Source organism: Vicia villosa, linkage group LG3, assembly GCF_029867415.1.
Source record: "Vicia villosa cultivar HV-30 ecotype Madison, WI linkage group LG3, Vvil1.0, whole genome shotgun sequence".
Taxonomy (NCBI): domain Eukaryota; kingdom Viridiplantae; phylum Streptophyta; class Magnoliopsida; order Fabales; family Fabaceae; genus Vicia; species Vicia villosa.
Genome location: NC_081182.1, coordinates 95,416,035 through 95,436,059, shown reverse-complemented (window position 1 = coordinate 95,436,059; position 20,025 = coordinate 95,416,035). Strand labels below are relative to the sequence as shown.

General features: G+C 31.4%; 1 protein-coding gene across 1 annotated transcript; it reads left to right on the top strand.

The window, feature by feature from the left end:
- Positions 1 to 3,678: 3,678 nt before the first annotated feature.
- LOC131656376 (probable protein phosphatase 2C 25) lies at positions 3,679 to 6,147 on the top strand. Its single transcript, XM_058926109.1, has 3 exons — positions 3,679 to 4,355; positions 4,449 to 4,628; positions 4,739 to 6,147. The coding sequence occupies exons 1-3, from the start codon at positions 3,729 to 3,731 to the stop codon at positions 4,898 to 4,900; spliced, it is 969 nt and encodes a 322-aa protein (XP_058782092.1). The 5' UTR covers positions 3,679 to 3,728; the 3' UTR covers positions 4,901 to 6,147.
- Positions 6,148 to 20,025: the final 13,878 nt, after the last annotated feature.

Genomic DNA, 20,025 nt, shown 5'->3' with positions numbered 1-20,025 from the left:
TCACCTGATGAAGTTGAATCCTATGTGACTCTTCAATAATGCTTTGAAATAGGCTCCATCACTGTTTAGAGGCTCCATCACCTGATGAAGTTGAATCCTATGTGACTCTTCAATAATGCTTTGAAATGAGAAAAATATATGTTTTTCAATATGCAGTTGCTCCTATGGGAGAGACAAGTTATATATAAACCTTGTACTCCAAAATCTAACCTATATCCCTTCTTTTACAGATCCGAAAAAAAAGTATGATGTGTATTATCTTATTTATTTTTATATTTTCCACCTAATAAAAGTTGGACATCTTTATTTTATTTTTCCTATAATTAAATAATTATTATCTTTTGTTGTTATAACATTACATTGAAATGCAGGATGGAGTTTTAGTTTTCTTTTTGAAAAAGTAATATATTATAATAGAAAGGCAAAAGGAATGCCTCTTTAATATATTTTTAATTTTTTGATATACGACATCAACAGATTTGAAGCACCAGAAGAATACAATAGCAGCTTCCAATCCGATTCAGCAAGCGCCTCTAGAACTAAAAATAACACCAAACCAACATAAGAACCTCAAAATTGACCAGGGTTATTGTGACCACCCTACCCCATTCAAGCACCAAACTACAGAAAAATACTCCCAATAATAACAACAATTCAAAACTCCCTTAAAGAAGACATCGCAGATATAATATCGAAAAACCAAAGACAAAATGACTACCACCAATTGAGCAATTTTTCTTGAATTTTACTTGATTTGAGGTGAAGCAAGTTCCGATTATCTACGAGCTCAAACTAACCTCTGGTATTTCTATTATCGTCGATGTTTTTGAATGCCACACTCTCATGTATTGCGGTCTTCTAAAAGAGCTTGGGATACTGTTTCATCTGCTGAAGCATAAGTATCCCTATTAAAAACTCTAAGTTAATGAGGAAGTGCTAGGGTAATAATGACTTTTGGCAAAATAACTCAATACCATTGTTTTCGGCATTAGAGAAAATAATAATGTAGTTTAATTATCTTATGAACTTTTTTTTAGTTGAAAATATGTAGTATATAAATATGATATGTGAAGTGTTAGAATTTTAGCAGATTGGGAGCTACATATGTGTTTTGATGTGGTTTTTCTTCTGGTATTGTGAAATCAAATTATTAATCTATCTACTCAACTATTCTTTCATTTGTAGGCCATGAATGAGTACCTACCTTGAATTAAAGTAAATATTCTGTAGTGATAAAATGTAGGAGTATCAAAAATTAATAAATATGTATTAAGTTGTATATAAAAAATAAATGTCAAATTATTATTTAATATTGTAATTGATTTTTCGATATTCTTAAATCTAATTTTTTATTTACCTACTGATATCTACACTAATAAATGTTAAATTACCATTTTATTTATTTATCTACTTATAATTATTTGATATTCTTAGAACAAAAAGATTTTTCTTTTTTCTCTTTCCTATATAAAATTTAATAATTGATTTATTTTATTTGTTAATATTTTTTACTAAAGCAGGCCACATGTAATGTACTTGCAAAATTTTGAAAACATACGAATAATTTAGTTTTTCAATTTAAAATATTTTAACTATAAAAATAATTTAAAAGTTGTCTTTTTAACTTAATGTAATTATACTTACTATCATGTTTAAACAAATTTTATTTAAAAAATGAGTTTCTTATTGATAATTATTAAAATATTATATTTTCTAAAAAATATTAATAAGATTAATATCATTTAATTTAATTTTTTGGCAAAATTATGATTTGTTTAAAATTTAAATTAAGTATTATTATAGTTTAAATAACATTTTGTTACTAAAAAAAATTAAAATCATGTATTTTTATGAAATATTAATAAAAAGCACGTATATTTAAAAAAAATACTAAACATAAGAACTAGAAAAACTACGATTACTCTTCTTACTACAAGTTATAACTTTTTTTATTCCAAGATTAAGTATTTAATTTATAATATAAAAATATAAGAATAAAAATTAATTTGTAATTATTTAGATCCTTATTTGAGATAAAGTATATTTTGAAATTATTTAGATTTTTATAGAAAGGTTAATAAAAAAACAAAATCAATTGAGATTTTGTAATTTTTGTAAATTTATGAAATAACTAAAATTTATCAGAATCTTTTCAAATTAACTTCATAATTGTAATCATGATAAAAATAAGTTAAATGGTAGTCATGAAAATTTAATGATAAATGTTAATCATAAAAAAATAATGATAAAAAATAAAAATGTATTAATATATAGTCAATTTTATAAATTGAATAAGCTATAATTATTTTTATAAACGGAAATAAGTTACAAATAGTTTTATGAAAATTATAAATTTAACTATTTATATAATTATTTGTATAAATAAGAATAAAAAACAAATTATGAAATGAGAAAAGGAATGATGCACTAACAGTGTAAATTATTTTTACACTGTCAACCATTGACGATCATGTAAAGCGCCAAGTCACACTGTAAATTTTAAAATACTTTTATGATTTGGCACTTTAAGCCATTCTAATTGGATGTTTGTGTAATTTTTTTTACACTGACAGTGTACTATCATTAAACTCTAATGAAATTTTCATAATTTTTTATCTTAGAATTAATTTAACAAAGCGTTTTAAACTTGAGATCCTTATATTTATTACACTATCCAATGGAGATTACTTAATATCATTATTTTAAATATATGAGAATAAATATATATATATTATGCACCATGGATTTAAAATTTTTATTTTTATTTATAATGGTAGATATTCAGATCTAATTAGTATATTTATATTTTCATTATTTGTTTAATTTTTAAATATTTTATCTTTTGTTCTTGAATTTTTTGACAAGGTACTGTCATATATTTTAGATTTGTAAAATTTGTAAATTTGACAGAGAACTGTCATATATTTTAGGTTTGAAAAAAATGGAGTAATATTTAAAATAGATTTAATAAAATTTTAACAACTGAAATTTGTTAACTCATTTGAATTCATGGGTAGATGTGAACATATCTATAAGATACTAGTAATTGTATAATACAAATTAATATTTTAATTGAGTTTCATTTTATGCACTCTTCATATAATTTTTTTATAATGCAATCACAATGATTCATTAATATTACTTTAGAGTAGTTAGAATAAAGTTCAATCAGTTCTAAACATCTAATTAAAAGTATAAAATATTTTTACATTTCTATGCATACTTTTAATAAAAATTATAAAATATTTTTACATTTTTCTATGCATACAAAGAATAATTCAACATCTTACTTTTACTTTTACCAGTAAAATGAGACTGCTGTAAATGACAAGGTTCCAACATTTGAAAGTTACACATTCATCACTTTTGATAAAAATAGAAAATCCTATGCAATTACTAGTATGCAACTTCTAGAAAATAAAAACCGGCACGAACAGCGGATCCCATGTATGTGGTTAATTATCTTAATTTACCCGAAAATAACAGCCACAAAATTATCTGGAGTCCTACAATGTTTTTACTAACCATTAATGTTTGACTTTCATCACACAAAAAAAAAACATTAACGTTTGACTAATCAAACCTCAATTTTGTTGACCCACCGCACAGCACACATTCTCTTCTTTAAATACCTCTTTGTTTTTTCTCTATTTCTCATTTTCCATTCAAACCGTAAACAAAAAAAACACAACAGTTTCAAATTCAAAACAACAAAAGAAGAAACAACCATGTCTTGCTCGGTTGTCGTTTCAAATTCTAATGTCTTCTCTCTCCCCTCTCCTTGCCAATTCTCTCTCTCCTCGCCTGTTTTGAAGAGAAAGAGACCGGCTAAGCTTCATATACCCGTTGCTTCTCTGACTATCGAAGTCCCGCCGGCGGCAATGACTCCGGCACCGGAGAAGGACGTTGTTGAGGTGGAGGGAAACGGTTTTTCTGTATATTGTAAGAGAGGAAGTAGGAAACATATGGAGGATCGTTATTCGGCTTCTGATGATCTTCACGAAGAAACAAAACAGGCTTTTTTTGGCATATTTGATGGGCATGGAGGTGCAAAAGCTTCAGAATTCGCAGCAGATAACATGGAAAAGAATGTAATGGAAGAAGTGATCAGAAGAGATGAGAGTGATATTGAGGAAGCAGTGAAGCATGGCTACCTCAAAACAGATTCAGATTTCTTAAAAGAGGATGTTCATGGTGGTTCTTGCTGTGTAACAGCATTGATTAAGAACGGTAATCTTATCGTGTCCAATGCGGGCGATTGTCGCGCTGTTATTAGCCGAGGAGGTGTTGCTGAGGCCTTAACATCTGATCACAAACCTTCGAGGAAAGATGAAAAAGACAGGATCGAAACTCAGGTAATTTGCCTTGTGATAGGTCTTTGGTAATCGAAAAAATTTGTAGTTTAGTATATCTTGAATGTTGTTATTAAATTTTGGTTTGTTTTGTAGGGTGGTTATGTTGATATGTGCCGTGGCGTGTGGAGAATCCAAGGCTCTCTTGCTGTTTCTAGGAGCATTGGAGATAGACACATGAAACAATGGGTGATAGCAGAACCTGAGACCAAAGTTCTTAGAATTGAACCTCATCATGACTTGCTAATCCTAGCTTCAGATGGATTATGGGACAAGGTATAAAACTTAATCAATTAATTGTAATGATATAATGAAATTCTTTAATTGCATCATTGTTCGATTATAGTACTATTAACTGATTAAGTTTCTCTTTCAATCTTGTTCAGGTTAGTAATCAGGAAGCAGTAGATATAGCTCGTCCTCTTTGTGTAGGGAACAATAAACAAGGACCCTTTCAAGCCTGTAAGAAACTTGTCGATTTATCAGCGTCGCGAGGCTCTATCGATGATACAAGTGTTATGATCATCAAATTACAGAAATATATTTGAAGTCTCAATACAAAAGAAGCTAATGCTACTAATTGTTTCCATCGTCTTTATCACCAAAAAGTCCAGGAGGGAAAGGTACTCTTGAATCAGCAAGGTTGTATGTTAGGAATGCGATTTGGGCAGTCATTCGGATCATGGTCCTGGTATGTGCTTGTTGGTTGGTAATGAGGGTGTTAATCAACGATTCGGTGGAAGAAGCTTAAGGGGTCTCATAGTCGAAGGCCTCCAAGTTTGAAGTTCCTTTTTACTGAGAAGCGAGTCGAGGAGCTTTCTTTTTCATTTAGGGGACACTGAGACTCCATTATCGTCCTTGATCTACATCTAACTGAAGAAGTGCTTCCCAATTTAAGTCCAACTCCTAATCGGCTCTTCCAATTCTACATCAAATCCCACATGCAACATAATTTTCATAATCAAACCATCATATGGTAACCATTTTCATTTCTATGGGTCTTCAAAATGTGTTGGAGTAATCCACTAGTCCAATTAGTTTCAATCTTATTGGCTAGTAACCATGTGATCATGTATCAGTTTTAGAGATTTCCCAAGAATGAACTATCTAAGGATTAACACATGAGTAACCATATAATGAAAGAGACAAACATTCGGTGTCATAAATTCCACAGTAAGAGGGAATATGTGACCTACTAACTAACGGGTCGATAAGAAGAGATTGAGAAGAAGAGAGAAAGTAAAAAATGTTCTATAAAGTTAGGAGCCTCAGTGGTGTAGAGGGAGCTGATGCAAAATAAAAAGGAAAATACCTCAATAGTGATTACCTCATCCTTATAGCGAAGATCTGCGTAGACCATCTTCAATGGCTTTGAAAAAAATTTCCCTGGACTTGTTGCGGATAAAGTATCTCAGCTTGGCTTGATCAAAGGTGTTGAAGAAATAGAATCTCTCAAAGTAGCTCTCATCCATATAATGAGAGAGGATAAGTTGACAATCAGTGAAATGCTAGAGGAAGTTCATCTCTTGCTTTTGTGATTAGAAATCATTTGAAACATAGGCTAGAGCATATGAACTACGAGCTGTGGAAACACTCTTTCGTGTCATTGTTAGTGATAGTGGTGATGAGAACACTCAAGTAGCATAAAAAAGCCAAGAATACAGGAAGAAGATGCAAGAAGAAGATTATGAGAGGAATGAATAAGAATGAAAAAAGAACTACCTATTAGACATATGCTTTGAAAAGCCTCTTTCAATTTAATAGTGATTTACTTCTATTGAAAAACATTCTTGTAAAAGCAATTTGGTTTGCATCTTAGGTGCCAAATTTTTTTTTTTGTTCCTTTAGCGTTAGTTATTCAAGATGGCTCAAGACTTCATAATTTAATCTTGGCTAAATACTCTTTTGATCCTTTAAGTATACCTCAGGGTACATTTTGGTCCTTTATTTTTAAAAAGTTTCAAAGTGATCCTTTAATTGTTTGAAAAGGTCCACGTTAGTCTTTTCCGTCCAATTTTTACTAACGGCGTCAACTTTTGCTTGTGTGGCACATGTTTGTACGCGTAGCATCTGTTTATCAAAAAAGTAATCAAAATTTCCATAATCATTTTGAAATTTTACCCTATATGTTAGGATTCAAACCTAGGACAAATTGATTGTAGCATAACATGTTTACCACTACATCTCTTCACCTTTTGTAATTTTATTTACAAATGAGATATATATTTACTTTTAATCTTTGTCTTCTTCAATTTGAGTTTTAACGTCATGAACCCTAAAACCCCAAATTTCTAACCAAAAACATCAACAACAATCTGGGTTTCAACAACAATTCCATAAGTTCTAACCAAAACACATCTTAAAACCCACACAAAAACATCAATAACAATCGCTCAAAATTTCTAACTCAAACTTGTTTCAATTCCAATTCCTCACGCACAACACAAAATTGTAAAAAGCCATAACAAAAATAAAAGATATGCAAGAACAATCCCATTTATTTCTTTGCGCGTTTGTTTTGCTGTTAGTAAAAGGCAACAATCCCCTTTATTTCTTCACTCACTTCAACAGCGGCGCTAGCGTGAATTTTGCTGGCGGAAACATCAACACTGAGTTCATGTTCTTGAGAAGGATGAGGAACAAAAACAGTGAAAGCATTCTATAGCAGGTGGGTTGGAGATCAACATCAGCCTCAGCAACAAAACCACAGCCAAACCGTTCATTTAATTGGACAGTAGACAATTAGGGGAAATCTTACCCTTTTCATCCTTGTTTTTCGGTGTGAATGAAACAGATCTTGCACATTCTCTCTAAACAAATAAACCTATAAAACCTAAAGGAACATTTCTTGAATTGAATTGATTGATTGATTCCAGTTTCAAGAGAAAGTAAGAGTTTTTGCAGGAAGCTTAGAAAAGCATTTCCGGGTTTGATGTTCTGGGTTAGGTTGAATATCTTCTTCAATCTTCAAACATGCTTTGTTTTTCTTTCTAAAATTAAACAAATCTTTAATTATGTTGTTAACATTAAAACAGAGCCATTGGATGTTTATTTGCCAAGTGTCTTACATCCAAGATCATAAATGGGATGATTGGATGGTTCTTTATTTATATTATATCGACATCAGCATAAAATAATGCCACCTGGATTTTTTTTGACTTTGACTAACTGAAGGACAAATGTGGACCTTTTTCTTCATCTGATACATTAAAAGAATCTTGAGATGATTTTTCATATGATTCATCTGATGATGCTTTAAGAAATTCTTAATTGATACTGCAAATAATTCTTTAGCAGAGTCTTCATAGGATTCCTCATCTGATATTTCAAATTTCACTTCAAATGCATCTTCCAAGAACCCTGAAACCCTTGATATTTCCACTAAAACAAACTTATGTTTTTCACCGAGTCATCCTAAACAACCTTTCATAACAACTTGAGCTTTTGCCCAAGATCAACCCAAAAACCTTTCACCAACAATCCGAGCTTTTAGCTCAACGAAATTCACCTAATATGTTTTCAAGTTTAGTTTTGAATAAATACTTTTAGAACAACACCATTAGAACAACACCAGTACAAAAGAAACTCTAGTGAAAAAGAAAATTTATAAGAGAATAAGAGAAAGAATTATAGAATAAAGTTTCTATTCAAAAAATTAGTATGTTTTCAAATGAGGAGAAATTTACTTCATAAAGAAAAACTTTGGCTATAAAAGGAAATAATTCATGGACCATTTTAATTATTTATCCATTAACCCTCTATGATAATCAATTAACCAACTCAAATTAGGAAAGTTTCAGTTTTGACTCATCTAATCAATTTACAACTTATTTAATTGATTAAGATGTGTTACAAATATATTTAATTGATTAGAATAAGCCCTTAATTAATTAATCAGTGTAAAATACCATCATAATTGATTAACCAAGCTTCTAACCAATTAAGAATGCTCTTGGAATGTTTTAAAGATATTTTATCAAAAGAAAAAGAGGTTTGAAAAGAATTTTATGTGTCTATGCATTGCCTTAATATCTCAAGACTTACTCTTGTTTCTTTTACAATAAACGGATCTAGACTAGTTAAACCCTAAGCGCAAGATCAGATGAGCTTTCATGTTTTCATAACTTCAAGTATTCAAGTCCCCTAATTGATTCAATAATGTCTAGCACTTTTAACTGACACTTGATATCTTTGAATGATGAGGCTTGTGGTATCTTGTTTGGATGTCATCATCAAGAACCACATGATATTTGTATTCAACTCTCCTTCGATAATTGTCACCAATAATTTCTTGAATCAATAGCACCGAACTCCATTTGAATTTTGGATTTATTATCTTTTAAACCACTTGACAATTTTCATCATTAAAATCAAGTGACCGTTATACCTGCATAGCACATAGATCCATATTTTCCGACTTCTATGATGATAATCCATATCTCAATGAGGTGGTAAAATATAGAAAAAAAGATAGATAAAAGTATTTGAGTTGTAAACTCATTTTTATAGATAAGTATAGTATACTCTCCTTCCCTTGAGAGTATACTTCCCCCCATTTGGAATTATTATAATGGTGAACAGAGAGAAAACATACACACCACATATATCATATACTTGGAAGAAAACAACTCAACTTAAAAAGGAAAAAGGATTGATTGCAATAAAATGATAAATGCGAAAATATGAAGCACTTAAAAACAAGAATTAATCAAGACATCATTCATATATTAAAGGGATAATAAAGTTACATAAGAAAAACTTGAACATAATAGACAAACAAAACAATCCAAACAAACAATAATAGCAAGCAACCAAACAAAAGCTTTTTAGTGTATTCTTCATCATCATCACCAAAAAGCTCAGGAGGAAATGGTACACTGAAGTCAGCAGGGGTGCGTTCTAGGAATTCAACTTAGGAAGTTATTCGTTTATGGTCCTGGTGTGAGCATAATGGTTGCTGATGAAGGCATTGAGAAGCGCTGGAATATCCAAAGTTTAAGGAATTTCATAATCGAAGTCCTCCAAGTTGGAAGTAACTGCCTATTGAGATGCTTGTTGAGTTGATGTTTCTTGGAGTTGAAAAGATTTTGTTGCTATTTTAGGGCCATTTTGCACCAAAACCCCATTGTTATATTTAATTTTCATTTGGATTAAACAAATGTTTCTCTATTTTGATTGGATTCTCAATCGATTCACCCATTTTTATATTAAATTCGACATGCACTAGAATCTTTGTAATCAAGTTACCATCATATGAGGGATTACTCCATCAATTCATTTCAATTTTGTTAGCTAGTAACCATGTGATTAATTACCACATCAATTCTTGATACTCGCCCAAGATTGAACTTCCTTGGGATGAGAATGCTTGTTGTCACATACTGAATTAGACAAATATTTAGATTCACATATCCTGCAGTGAGAGAAAAATTGTAACATGCACTTGGATCAATAACGATTTATTGAGAAGTACTGAGATAATCAAAATTATCAACAGGGTTATGAGCCTAGATGGTGTAGAGAGAACCAATGCAAGGTAGATTACACATGTTTGCAAATTCCTCCAAAGTAACGAAAATTTTATTTTTACATATCTGTGTTTTGATTACCCCTACTTTGTAGCTTAGATGAGTGTGGAACATCTTCACTAGTTTTGAGAACATCTCCCCTGATTTGTTACAGATGAAGTTTTTGAGATATACTTCGATGTAGGATTCTAAGAATTTAAACTTTCCATAAAAACTACCATCCATTAGTTTGAACCTTTTTAGGTGTCATTTCGTAGTGATGATGATAACACAAATATCACAAGAAAGCAATAAAACAAAGAAGAGTATGTGAGGGGTGAGAAAACAAAGAAGTCGGAGTACCTATTTATAGCCCCTGATTAGTCAATTAAGAGGGTTTTAATCAATTAAGTCAATTAATGCAATCAATTTATGTTTGGTTGATTGAAGCGATTTGCATCTTTTTAGTTTCAATCTATAAAAATCATTAGTTTAATAGGCATTGTTTGGATAAAAATATAGAGAATTGTAAAATGATGTAAATTTATGAAATATTTTATTCAAGTTAAATTTAAAGAATTTCAAATGACACCAAAAAATAAACTTGAAATTAGTCCTCAACTCTATATAATGTGAATGTTAAATTATTTATTATTAAAAATTGTAAATAAGTCCCTAATAATTTTCAAAATTTACAAATTGGTCTCTACAAATTTTCAAAAATTGCAAAATGGTCCCTATTTTTCATATTTTAAATTTGACCCAAAAGTTTTCAAATTTATAAAAATAACCCAAAAATTTAATAATGAATCATTTTAATACTCTATTCAAACCAAAATAAATAAATAAATAAATAAATAAATAAATTTCAATTGAATCATTTAAATTGTTTAAAATTTTAAATTCCTAATTATCTCATCCAATTTCTTTAGTTTGTTTAGGCTTAAAATCAATTTAAGCTTCTCCATTCTTCGAGCGAGGTTAAATTTGAATTTAAAATACCTTTTCTAATTTTTTTTGTGACCACTTCTTAAGCTCGATTATGAAATGTTGACTATTGTTAATGGTGATCATACAAACTAAAAATTAATTAGTACTTTATCCTTTTGACAAAATCCGTAATTTTAATTAAAAAAAAGAAAGAAGGTGTTTAATATATGAAAAGAGTTAATATTCCAAAGAAAGGATATAAATATGATTAAGAACTCTTCTACATAATTATATGACGTTATGAGAAGCTTTCAAAGAACCTAAGCACATGGAGAAGTATTAAGATACCAGCCAAACTCCAAACAAGGCTGTTTGACTTTCATTTTTCTGGAATAACGATTATTTGACATTCTCTTAACCATACGCCTGCCTATGATTCCTTCTACTACCTTTCAAGATTCAACAAAAGTACTGGTATATTTATTTCAAATAATAATAATAATAATAATAATAATAATAATAATAATAATAATAATAATAATAATAATAATAATAATAATAATAATAATAATAATAATAATAATAATAATATTAAATATGTTTTTAGTTCCAATAAATATCTCAAATTTGACTTTTAATCCTTACCACCGGTTTAGTCTGTCAGTTCTGGTATCATGTGGTTTTAGCTATTTTTTAATCGCAGTTGCGAGGGATTGAATTGTGTTCTCCCTACTAAGTCCAGCGCCAATCACCACTAAATTAACTAAAAAGTCAAATTTAATAATTTTGTAGGAATCAAAAACATATTTAACTCTAATAATAATAATAATAATAATAATAATAATAATAATAATAATAATAATAATAATAATAATAATAATAAAGGAAATTACACATACTTCCTTTGAAGTCTACTAAGGGTCTGTTTGGCAAGCCAGATTTTGAGCTTATAGCTTATAAGTTCGTATGATAAAAAAAAGACTTGTTTGGTAACGGTATTTTCATCACGAGCTTATAGCTTATTTTACTAGCTTATAGCTTATAGCTGTTTTTCCAGACGCTATTTTAAATAGAGTTTTAGCTTACAACTTATAACTTATATTTTTCCTTTCATTAATACTCTTATAAATTTTAATTATTTTAAATGTGTATTTAATTATTAATTAAAAAGTATCTTTTATGTCATTTTACATTTATCAACTAGTTAACTGCTAATTTTACCAAACAGAACCTAAAATGACATTAACGTCTCATTTAGTTTTAAAATAAACACTAACTTTTCTGGGGTCTATAAAAATAACATTGACATTCTTTCTAATTTTTAACTTTTAGTGACAGTCAAAAACCGTAGGTATATAGACATTTAATTACTGTTTTTTGTCTATTATTAAGGTCTGTTTGATAAAAATAGTGGTTGACTGATAAGTTAGCTTATAACTTATAATTGATGGCTGATGACTGATGACTGATAGTTTATAGCTGATGGTTGAGCTTATAAACTCGTGTTAGTATAAGCTATAAGCTTGTGATAAAAAGATAATTATAAAACAGGTTTAAATTGTCATATGAGCTTATAAACTATACGTTATAAACTATAAGCTCAAAAATGTGTCATGTCAAACAGAGCCCAAAAACATCTGTTGTTATATGTATGTTTAAGGGAGATTTGTGCATATCTTAAAATTAGAGGGAATATTAATATCTGTTGTGAATCTTGCTCTGAATTACGACAAAATTCAATATCAATTTGTGAGACAAAGAATAGTAGCAACCAAAATAAATGGTCTACAGAAATAATAATCCCTACACAGATAATATAACAAAATAAGGCGAGAAAAAAGACGAAGGTTTGTTTACCCAGTTCGATCAAACGATCTACTCTGGGGGAGAGGGCAACTCTCCTAGGGATGACAACGGGTCGGATGCTGGTTTCACACTATCCAAATCCACACCCGAAATCGACACCCGAACCCAAACCCAAAGGGTGTTCGGGTAGAAAATTAACACCCACGCTCACACCCGTTGGGTTCGGGTTTTTCACCCAAACCCGAACCCGTAATAAAATACATAAAATATATTTTTTCTACAACTTTCCACAAAATATTTATATAATATATATAATATATAATATATATAATATATAACATATATATATAATATATATATATATATATATATATATATATATATATATATATATATATATATATATATATATATATATATAAAAGCGGGTGTGATTTTGGGTTTCGGGTGCGGGTTTCACACTACCCAAATCCGCACCCGAAATATCAGGTGGTACCCGAACCCGAACTTAAACCCAGTCAACTCGGGTTTTCACCCGTTGACTCGGGTTCGGTTGCGGGTGGGCCCCGCGAGATTGGGTCTTCTTGCCATCCCTAAACCCTTCAATTCACTGTACTCAGAAAGTTGTTACAAGAGATTAAAGATGAGTTACAAGAAAATAATTTTCATAGTTCTTATCCCAATCCCCTTAGATATTGTCTAGTCACACTATAATAACAGAAGATATACATATTTATAATAGTCAAAATCCAACAAGTCCCAAAACATATCTCCTTAATTGTTAGGATAAAAGATATTATTATAATATCTCTTAGACTATTATAAATATATATCTTATAATATCTTTTAGAATATTATAAATATATATCTTATAATATCTTTTAGAATATTATAAATATCTTATAATATCCTTTTATATTAATTTGTATGATTTCTAAATTAATATAAAATATTCTAACATTAATGAATGAATCAATGAATTGAACCAACCGAGTTTGATACCCATGAACCGCTCTGACCAGATTACTTTTAACTTTTTGATTCTTGACAATCTCAAAGATATTTTCTTTCTCTTCATCAACAAAGATTTTAAGGCATATTTTAAAATATTATTATAAGGGAGTTTAGGAGATGAGTGAGTGTAATTTTTCATGATGATGATAGTAATAATAATAATAATAATAATAATAATAATAATAATAATAATAATAATAATAATAATAAATAATAAATTACACACACTTTCCTTAAAAATAGCACATAACCCCTTTAATTTACAGTAATATCAAAATATTGTACTCCCTCTGTCTCATATTATTTGTCACATTTGGTTATTTCATACAGATTAAGAAACATTAATAAATAAAAGAGAGAGAATAACGATTTTACCAAATTATTCTGATTAACTATTGGTGTATTCAAATTAGCATTAATGTTAAGTGACAAAACAATAAATTAAGAGTATTTATTAGAGAGTACAATGGTAAGATTAAATATAAAATTGTCTTGGTAATCTAAAATGACAAGTATTTTGAGACAATTTTTTTTCTTAAATGTAACAATTATTTTGGGATGGAGAGAGTAGTATTTTCAGAGTCATCTCAAATGTAAGAAGCCGAAGTTATTTTAATTGAGTCATAAAATTTTTGTATGGTGTCATATTTCCCTCTATGTTAATTGTAAAATATGCACATGAAGACCAGTTTTGTTATAGCTTAAACAGCTTTGCACGTCCTTAAAAATGGTATTGGACATTTTCTTCTAATTTTTTATTGTCATTATATATATATATATATAGATAGAGGAGGGATCAAATTACACCCGAAGAGTTACACCACGAGTTACACTCGTTCAATAACTACATTTCGAATTAATATTTTTTAAATTCAACCGTTGGATTGAAAGATAATATCATATAGATCATACCTATAATATCATATAGATCATACCAGGATCCTAGTCACCCAGCAAGCATCGACAAAACTCTACCAAAATGAGGACAACTGGCAAAAATATGATCCCTATTCTCAGCCTGAGTACAATCATTAGAACATGTCTGATTCTCAACTAATAAAATATTACGTCTCACCAAATTGTCCTTAGTCGGTAATTTGTTACAAAATAACCGCCAAATAAAAAGATTCACCTTGAGAGGTGCCGCTTTAGACCATCAAACCTGAGAACCCGCAAACATCTGAACATCCTCTGTCTTCCTCAACAAATGATAAACACTACTAACATTATAACAATTTAAAGAATGAAGACGCCAAACCCAATAATCTTCCACGCCTCCTGCAATTCCACCATCTCCAACACCCTAATGCCTTCTCCCACCAACTTTTCCTCCCATGCAAACAACTGCCTCCGTTAACACCAAGCCTCTCCTCCTACTCCCCACCCCTTAATTATACATATGTTCTATTGATGCTTCATTATACTCCGACAAGTCAAAAAGCCTCCGAAATCTATCCATCAACACCCATCCATCCAACCAAGGATCCCTCCAGAACAAAGAGTTCTCACCGTTACCAACTATTCGCTCAATATTATAACGCATCCACCTACTAACATTTGATCCCACCCCTTGACGAATTCTATTCACACTCTACTGCAACCCAGACCCCCCTGCTGCCCCTATATTCAACCGCCCCTCATTCTCACCATACCGAGAGGCTAACACCTGATACCACAAACTACCCCTCTCTTCCAACATCCTCCAACACCATTTCCCCAATAAAGCATCATTAAAATCCCTTAAATTTCTTACTCCCAACCCACCATTATCCTGACTAAAACAAATAGTATCCCAATCAAACCATACTATCTTCCTTTTCTCCTCCTACCCTCCCCAAAAGAACCTATTAAATAAAGATTCGTTCGGAGAAATAATACATGCGGGAGCTTTGAAGAAGGATAAAAAGTAAACCAGGATAGCGAACATGACATATTTCAACAAAATCAAACGACCTCCAAAGAAAGATTACGACACTTCCATCCCTATTGCCTTTTTCTAATGATATCCAACACCGGTTGTCAAAAGTTCAACTTTCAAGGATTACTGCCAATGGGCAGCCCCAAATACACAAAAGGAATAACACCAAGCTTACAATTTAACACCGAATAAGCCTCTTGCAATCAAGAATTATGAATATTAACACCCACCAACATACTCTTATGAAAATTTACCGTTAAACTTGATAAGGATTGAAACAATAACAAAACGACTTTGAGAGCCCTCACATTAGCCCAACTTTTCTCCCCCATCAATAAAGTATCATCTGCAAACTGAATATGAGAAATCGAATCACCACCTCGGTCGTCGATTATCTCTAGTCAGCTGCGACGGTTACAGATGCAAGGGTACGCTTGGACCATTACACAAAGCGTTATGCTTCTTAAAGTGGACGGCGGAGGTTACGATTATTGCCATTATTGGGGGTTTCTAGGATTCGCTTGATAAAGGCTTTAGTTGTACAATACAGAGGTATAAATAAGGGCTCCCATCTGAAGGATAAGCAAGACATTCACTATTGAGTTCACGCATACTACTATCGTGTAACTCGAATCTCTTAATCCATTCAATCACCCTCTCGGTTTACTCAATACAATTGTAATCTCACTGAATTAACTTTCAGAGGTGATTCAAAGATGTTTTACATCAACACATTCTTATATAAAACATGTTAGATTCTAGATTGCTTAGATAGCAAGTAATTGTTATAACTAATTTCTTAGAATTTGTTAAATAGTTACAAGTTGGTTACAAGGAAGTTATGACATGTAAGAACAACTAACTAACTTCATATACTACTAAGTCATTCTTTCACAATTAACACATCTTTTAAAAAAATATTTATATATTAATTTGTTTTATATGTAGTTGAGGTTTCAAATTCAAATTTAAGATAAAATATTCAACAAAAAATATTGGTGATTGTTCGTTGCACCAAACTTTAATGATTGTTTTTTTTTTGTGTAAGCAAGATATATTAAAGGGAGAACTAAGGGTTCTCCAACCCGATTACACAAAGAGACGGGAAAATCCGACACAAAAAGAGAAAATTACAACCAATTACAATTACGAGAGAAAGAACAACGGATACTTACAAAACTCGTAAAACAAAAATATGAATGTGTAATTTTTCTACAAAAAGCCCACTTCCAAACCAAAAGATTTATGTTCCAAACCGTGTCGTTAAAGTTCCAACTCTCCTCTCGGAAGAAAACCCCATTCCTAACCAACCATAAAGACCAAGTGGTAGCGAGCCAAACAACATCGACCTTCCTATTTTTAACTTTCGGAAGAACAAATGTCAATCCATAAAATTCGACAAACAATCATCCTCCAAAGTGTCCTCTTTACCTACCCAAAGAGCTATAGCACTCCAAAAAAATTTCACCACCCCACAATAAAAAAAAAAGAGTGATTCCTATTCTTTACATCATTTCCACAAAAAATTCACTTTAATTTATCTACCGGAAAAGAAATACCTCTATGCTCCAAAAGATCCTTGGTTGGTGGCATATCAAGAAGAAGCCTCCAACCAAACACCTTGATTTTAAAAGGCACCTCCACCCTCCACACGAGCCCGAAAGCCTCATCAAATTTATTTGGAGGCCCAAAAGGATTAAAAGCTTTAGCATAAAACGCGTAACACAAAGCAACCGTAAAATCCACTTCGAAATTTAAAGTCCAAGAAACTGAATCTCTCCCTTCCAAAAACGAACCCCTTGAATTAATACCAATCAATTTGCTTTTATGATAATTAATTCCAAGGCCCAAAACAAGATCAAACGACCAAAGCACCGACTTGATTTTGTAGCAACCTGCCCTAAAAATTAAGATTTAGAGTCGCCACCTATTCTACCAGGGCGAATAGGAAACCCTACGCAGTTAAGAGATTCAGGTAAGATTATCATAATTAGGTTGAGGGAAGGTGTTAGGCACCCTCAACCCTTTCCTAAGGGTTGCATTGTAAAATGAAGGTTTGTGGCAAAATTAGGGAGGTTTATAGCTAAAGAAGTGAAGAGGGCGAAAAGTGAGATTTTAAGTGAGTTGAAATTTTGGGGAAGGGGGACTCGCCTTGTTACCAAGTGCCTACGTATCTCCTTAGGGAGAATCAGAGTCAACGTAGTTCGGGCACAGGGTTGTACGCCTTAGAATTGATTATGAAATTTGTTTTGAAGGCTTTTTGAATGGCCTATCGTAGTTTTGAATTTGTGATTTGAGGATGAAAGTGTTTTAATTATGGCGTACAACCCTAGTTTGATATGTTTTCGTTAGGTGCGATGATCAATAGATTTGATCATTATAACTAATGAATTGGATAATGTATTGCTGGTTATTCTGACCGATAGATTCGGTCGGCACGAACAGCAAATAAAGTGTATTCTAATCTTGAAATTAAATTATGAGTTTTATCATTACCTCTCATAACCAATAGATTTGGAAATTACATGACAACGAATTTAGTTATTTACGTTTTATTATTTCATCTCTCGCCAATGCGACTAATAGATTTAGTCGGGTCGAAGAGAGAATTAGACAAGAATTAGTTAAATTAGTATTAATAGATAAATTAATTCAATCAAATTTATTTCTCGCCAATGCGACTAATAGGTATAGACGGATCGAGGAGAAAATTAAATAAACAAAACAATTAAACAATTTATTAAAATTATGAAATTAATTAATTAATTTTATTTTTATTTTATACAGGGGGGTGTATTTTACTTAAGGGATAGCAATTTGGGGGTGTTATTATCAAAGGGCTTGGCCCATTAACATTAAGGATCCGTTGGATCCAGTGTTGCGCAGGTGCAAGGGTTGGGGTGTGCGCTCAGGGTCACGACCGCTTGTTCTTAGTCCACATACAACGGACGGCCTGCATATGTTTGAGGTTGAGGATGCATGATAAGGTTGCACATGGAATCACGTTCCATGGTGCTGCCAAGTGGCCATGGTAGGCCAAGTGGGGTAGATCCGACGACCAAGGAAAGGGGTAAGTTGCATGTTTCAAACAAATCCCTCTCATTTTTTGTTTTCTTTCTCTCTCTACCTTCGTCTCTCTTTCTACTCTCTCCGCGCTCACCTCCCTCTCTTGAACACAAACCCAGAAAGCAACCCACTAACCACCTCCGGCCACCGTAACCCCCAGCGACCACCACCCCCTCTGCCATGAAAACCCAGTTTCCGGTTGAGTTTCAACCGTGAAACTCATACCTTCATCCTTCCCCCCAGCCCAGAAACCCAGATTGATGAAGATCTTCATGATCTTCATCCCTCCCAACCCCAAACTTCATGGAAAAACCCAGAAAACAACATAGAGTAAGAACCCTAACCCCAAACCTACGAATCTAAACCCTATCAAACCCAGATTCAAATGTAAACGACATACAAACATGCAATCAAACAAAACCCTAAGCTAAGTTCGAATTTGGTTTGTACCTTTTGTCTTGATTGTTGGTACGTGTAAGCTCCTCGTTCTCCTCTAATCTCCTTCCCTGTGTGTGTGATTTGCAGGTATAGTGACGAAGGTGAACGACCAAGCTTCTTAGGGTTTCCTCCAGAAAAAGATCCAATCCCTCTCTTTTGATTTCTTCCTTTCTTTTATAGTGTTAGGGTTAGTTTTATTTAAGAAAGATTTGATTAGATTATTAGGTTAGTTGATTCAGATTCAGATTCGATTTGTAATTGTAATTGATTTGATTCAATAAAATATTTTATTAAGTTATGATTTTGATTTGTTAAGATTAGATTTGATTGTATTATTTGATTTGTTTCTGGATTCGATTCATGGGCCTGGGCGTTTTGGATTGCGTTAGGGTTTCGTTGGTGTGGAGGAGCGGCGCAAGAGGAAGCTGAAGACGAAGATGAACAGGACCGGGTTGGGTCCTGGGTTGACCTGGTCCAAATGCCCTGATCCATACTAAATTGGTTCACTACCATAACCCGGTCCAATGCCCTGTATCCCATTTTAGCCCAATACTGATCCATTAACTGGCCCATCTCACTTGAACAAATTACATTAATAATATTAATAAAAATAATCTGAATAGTTAATAATAATAATATACTAATGAAATTAAAATAGAAACTAATAATTAACAATAATATTTCTAACAATACAAATATTAACTAGAATACTAATAATAATTAAATTAATACTAATACTAACTAAAGTACTAATAATAATTAAATTAATATTAATATTAACTAGAATACTAATAATTAAATTAATTTTGATATTAACTAGAATACTCTTAATAATTAAATTAATACTAATACTAAAATCATAACAATAATTAGCAATAGTATTTATTTAACATTAATAATCCTAAAAATGAATGGTAAAAAATGTAATAGAAAGTCCAAAGATGATAAAAAAACCAAGGGATAGATGGGCCAAATATTTGGGCCTAAATACCTG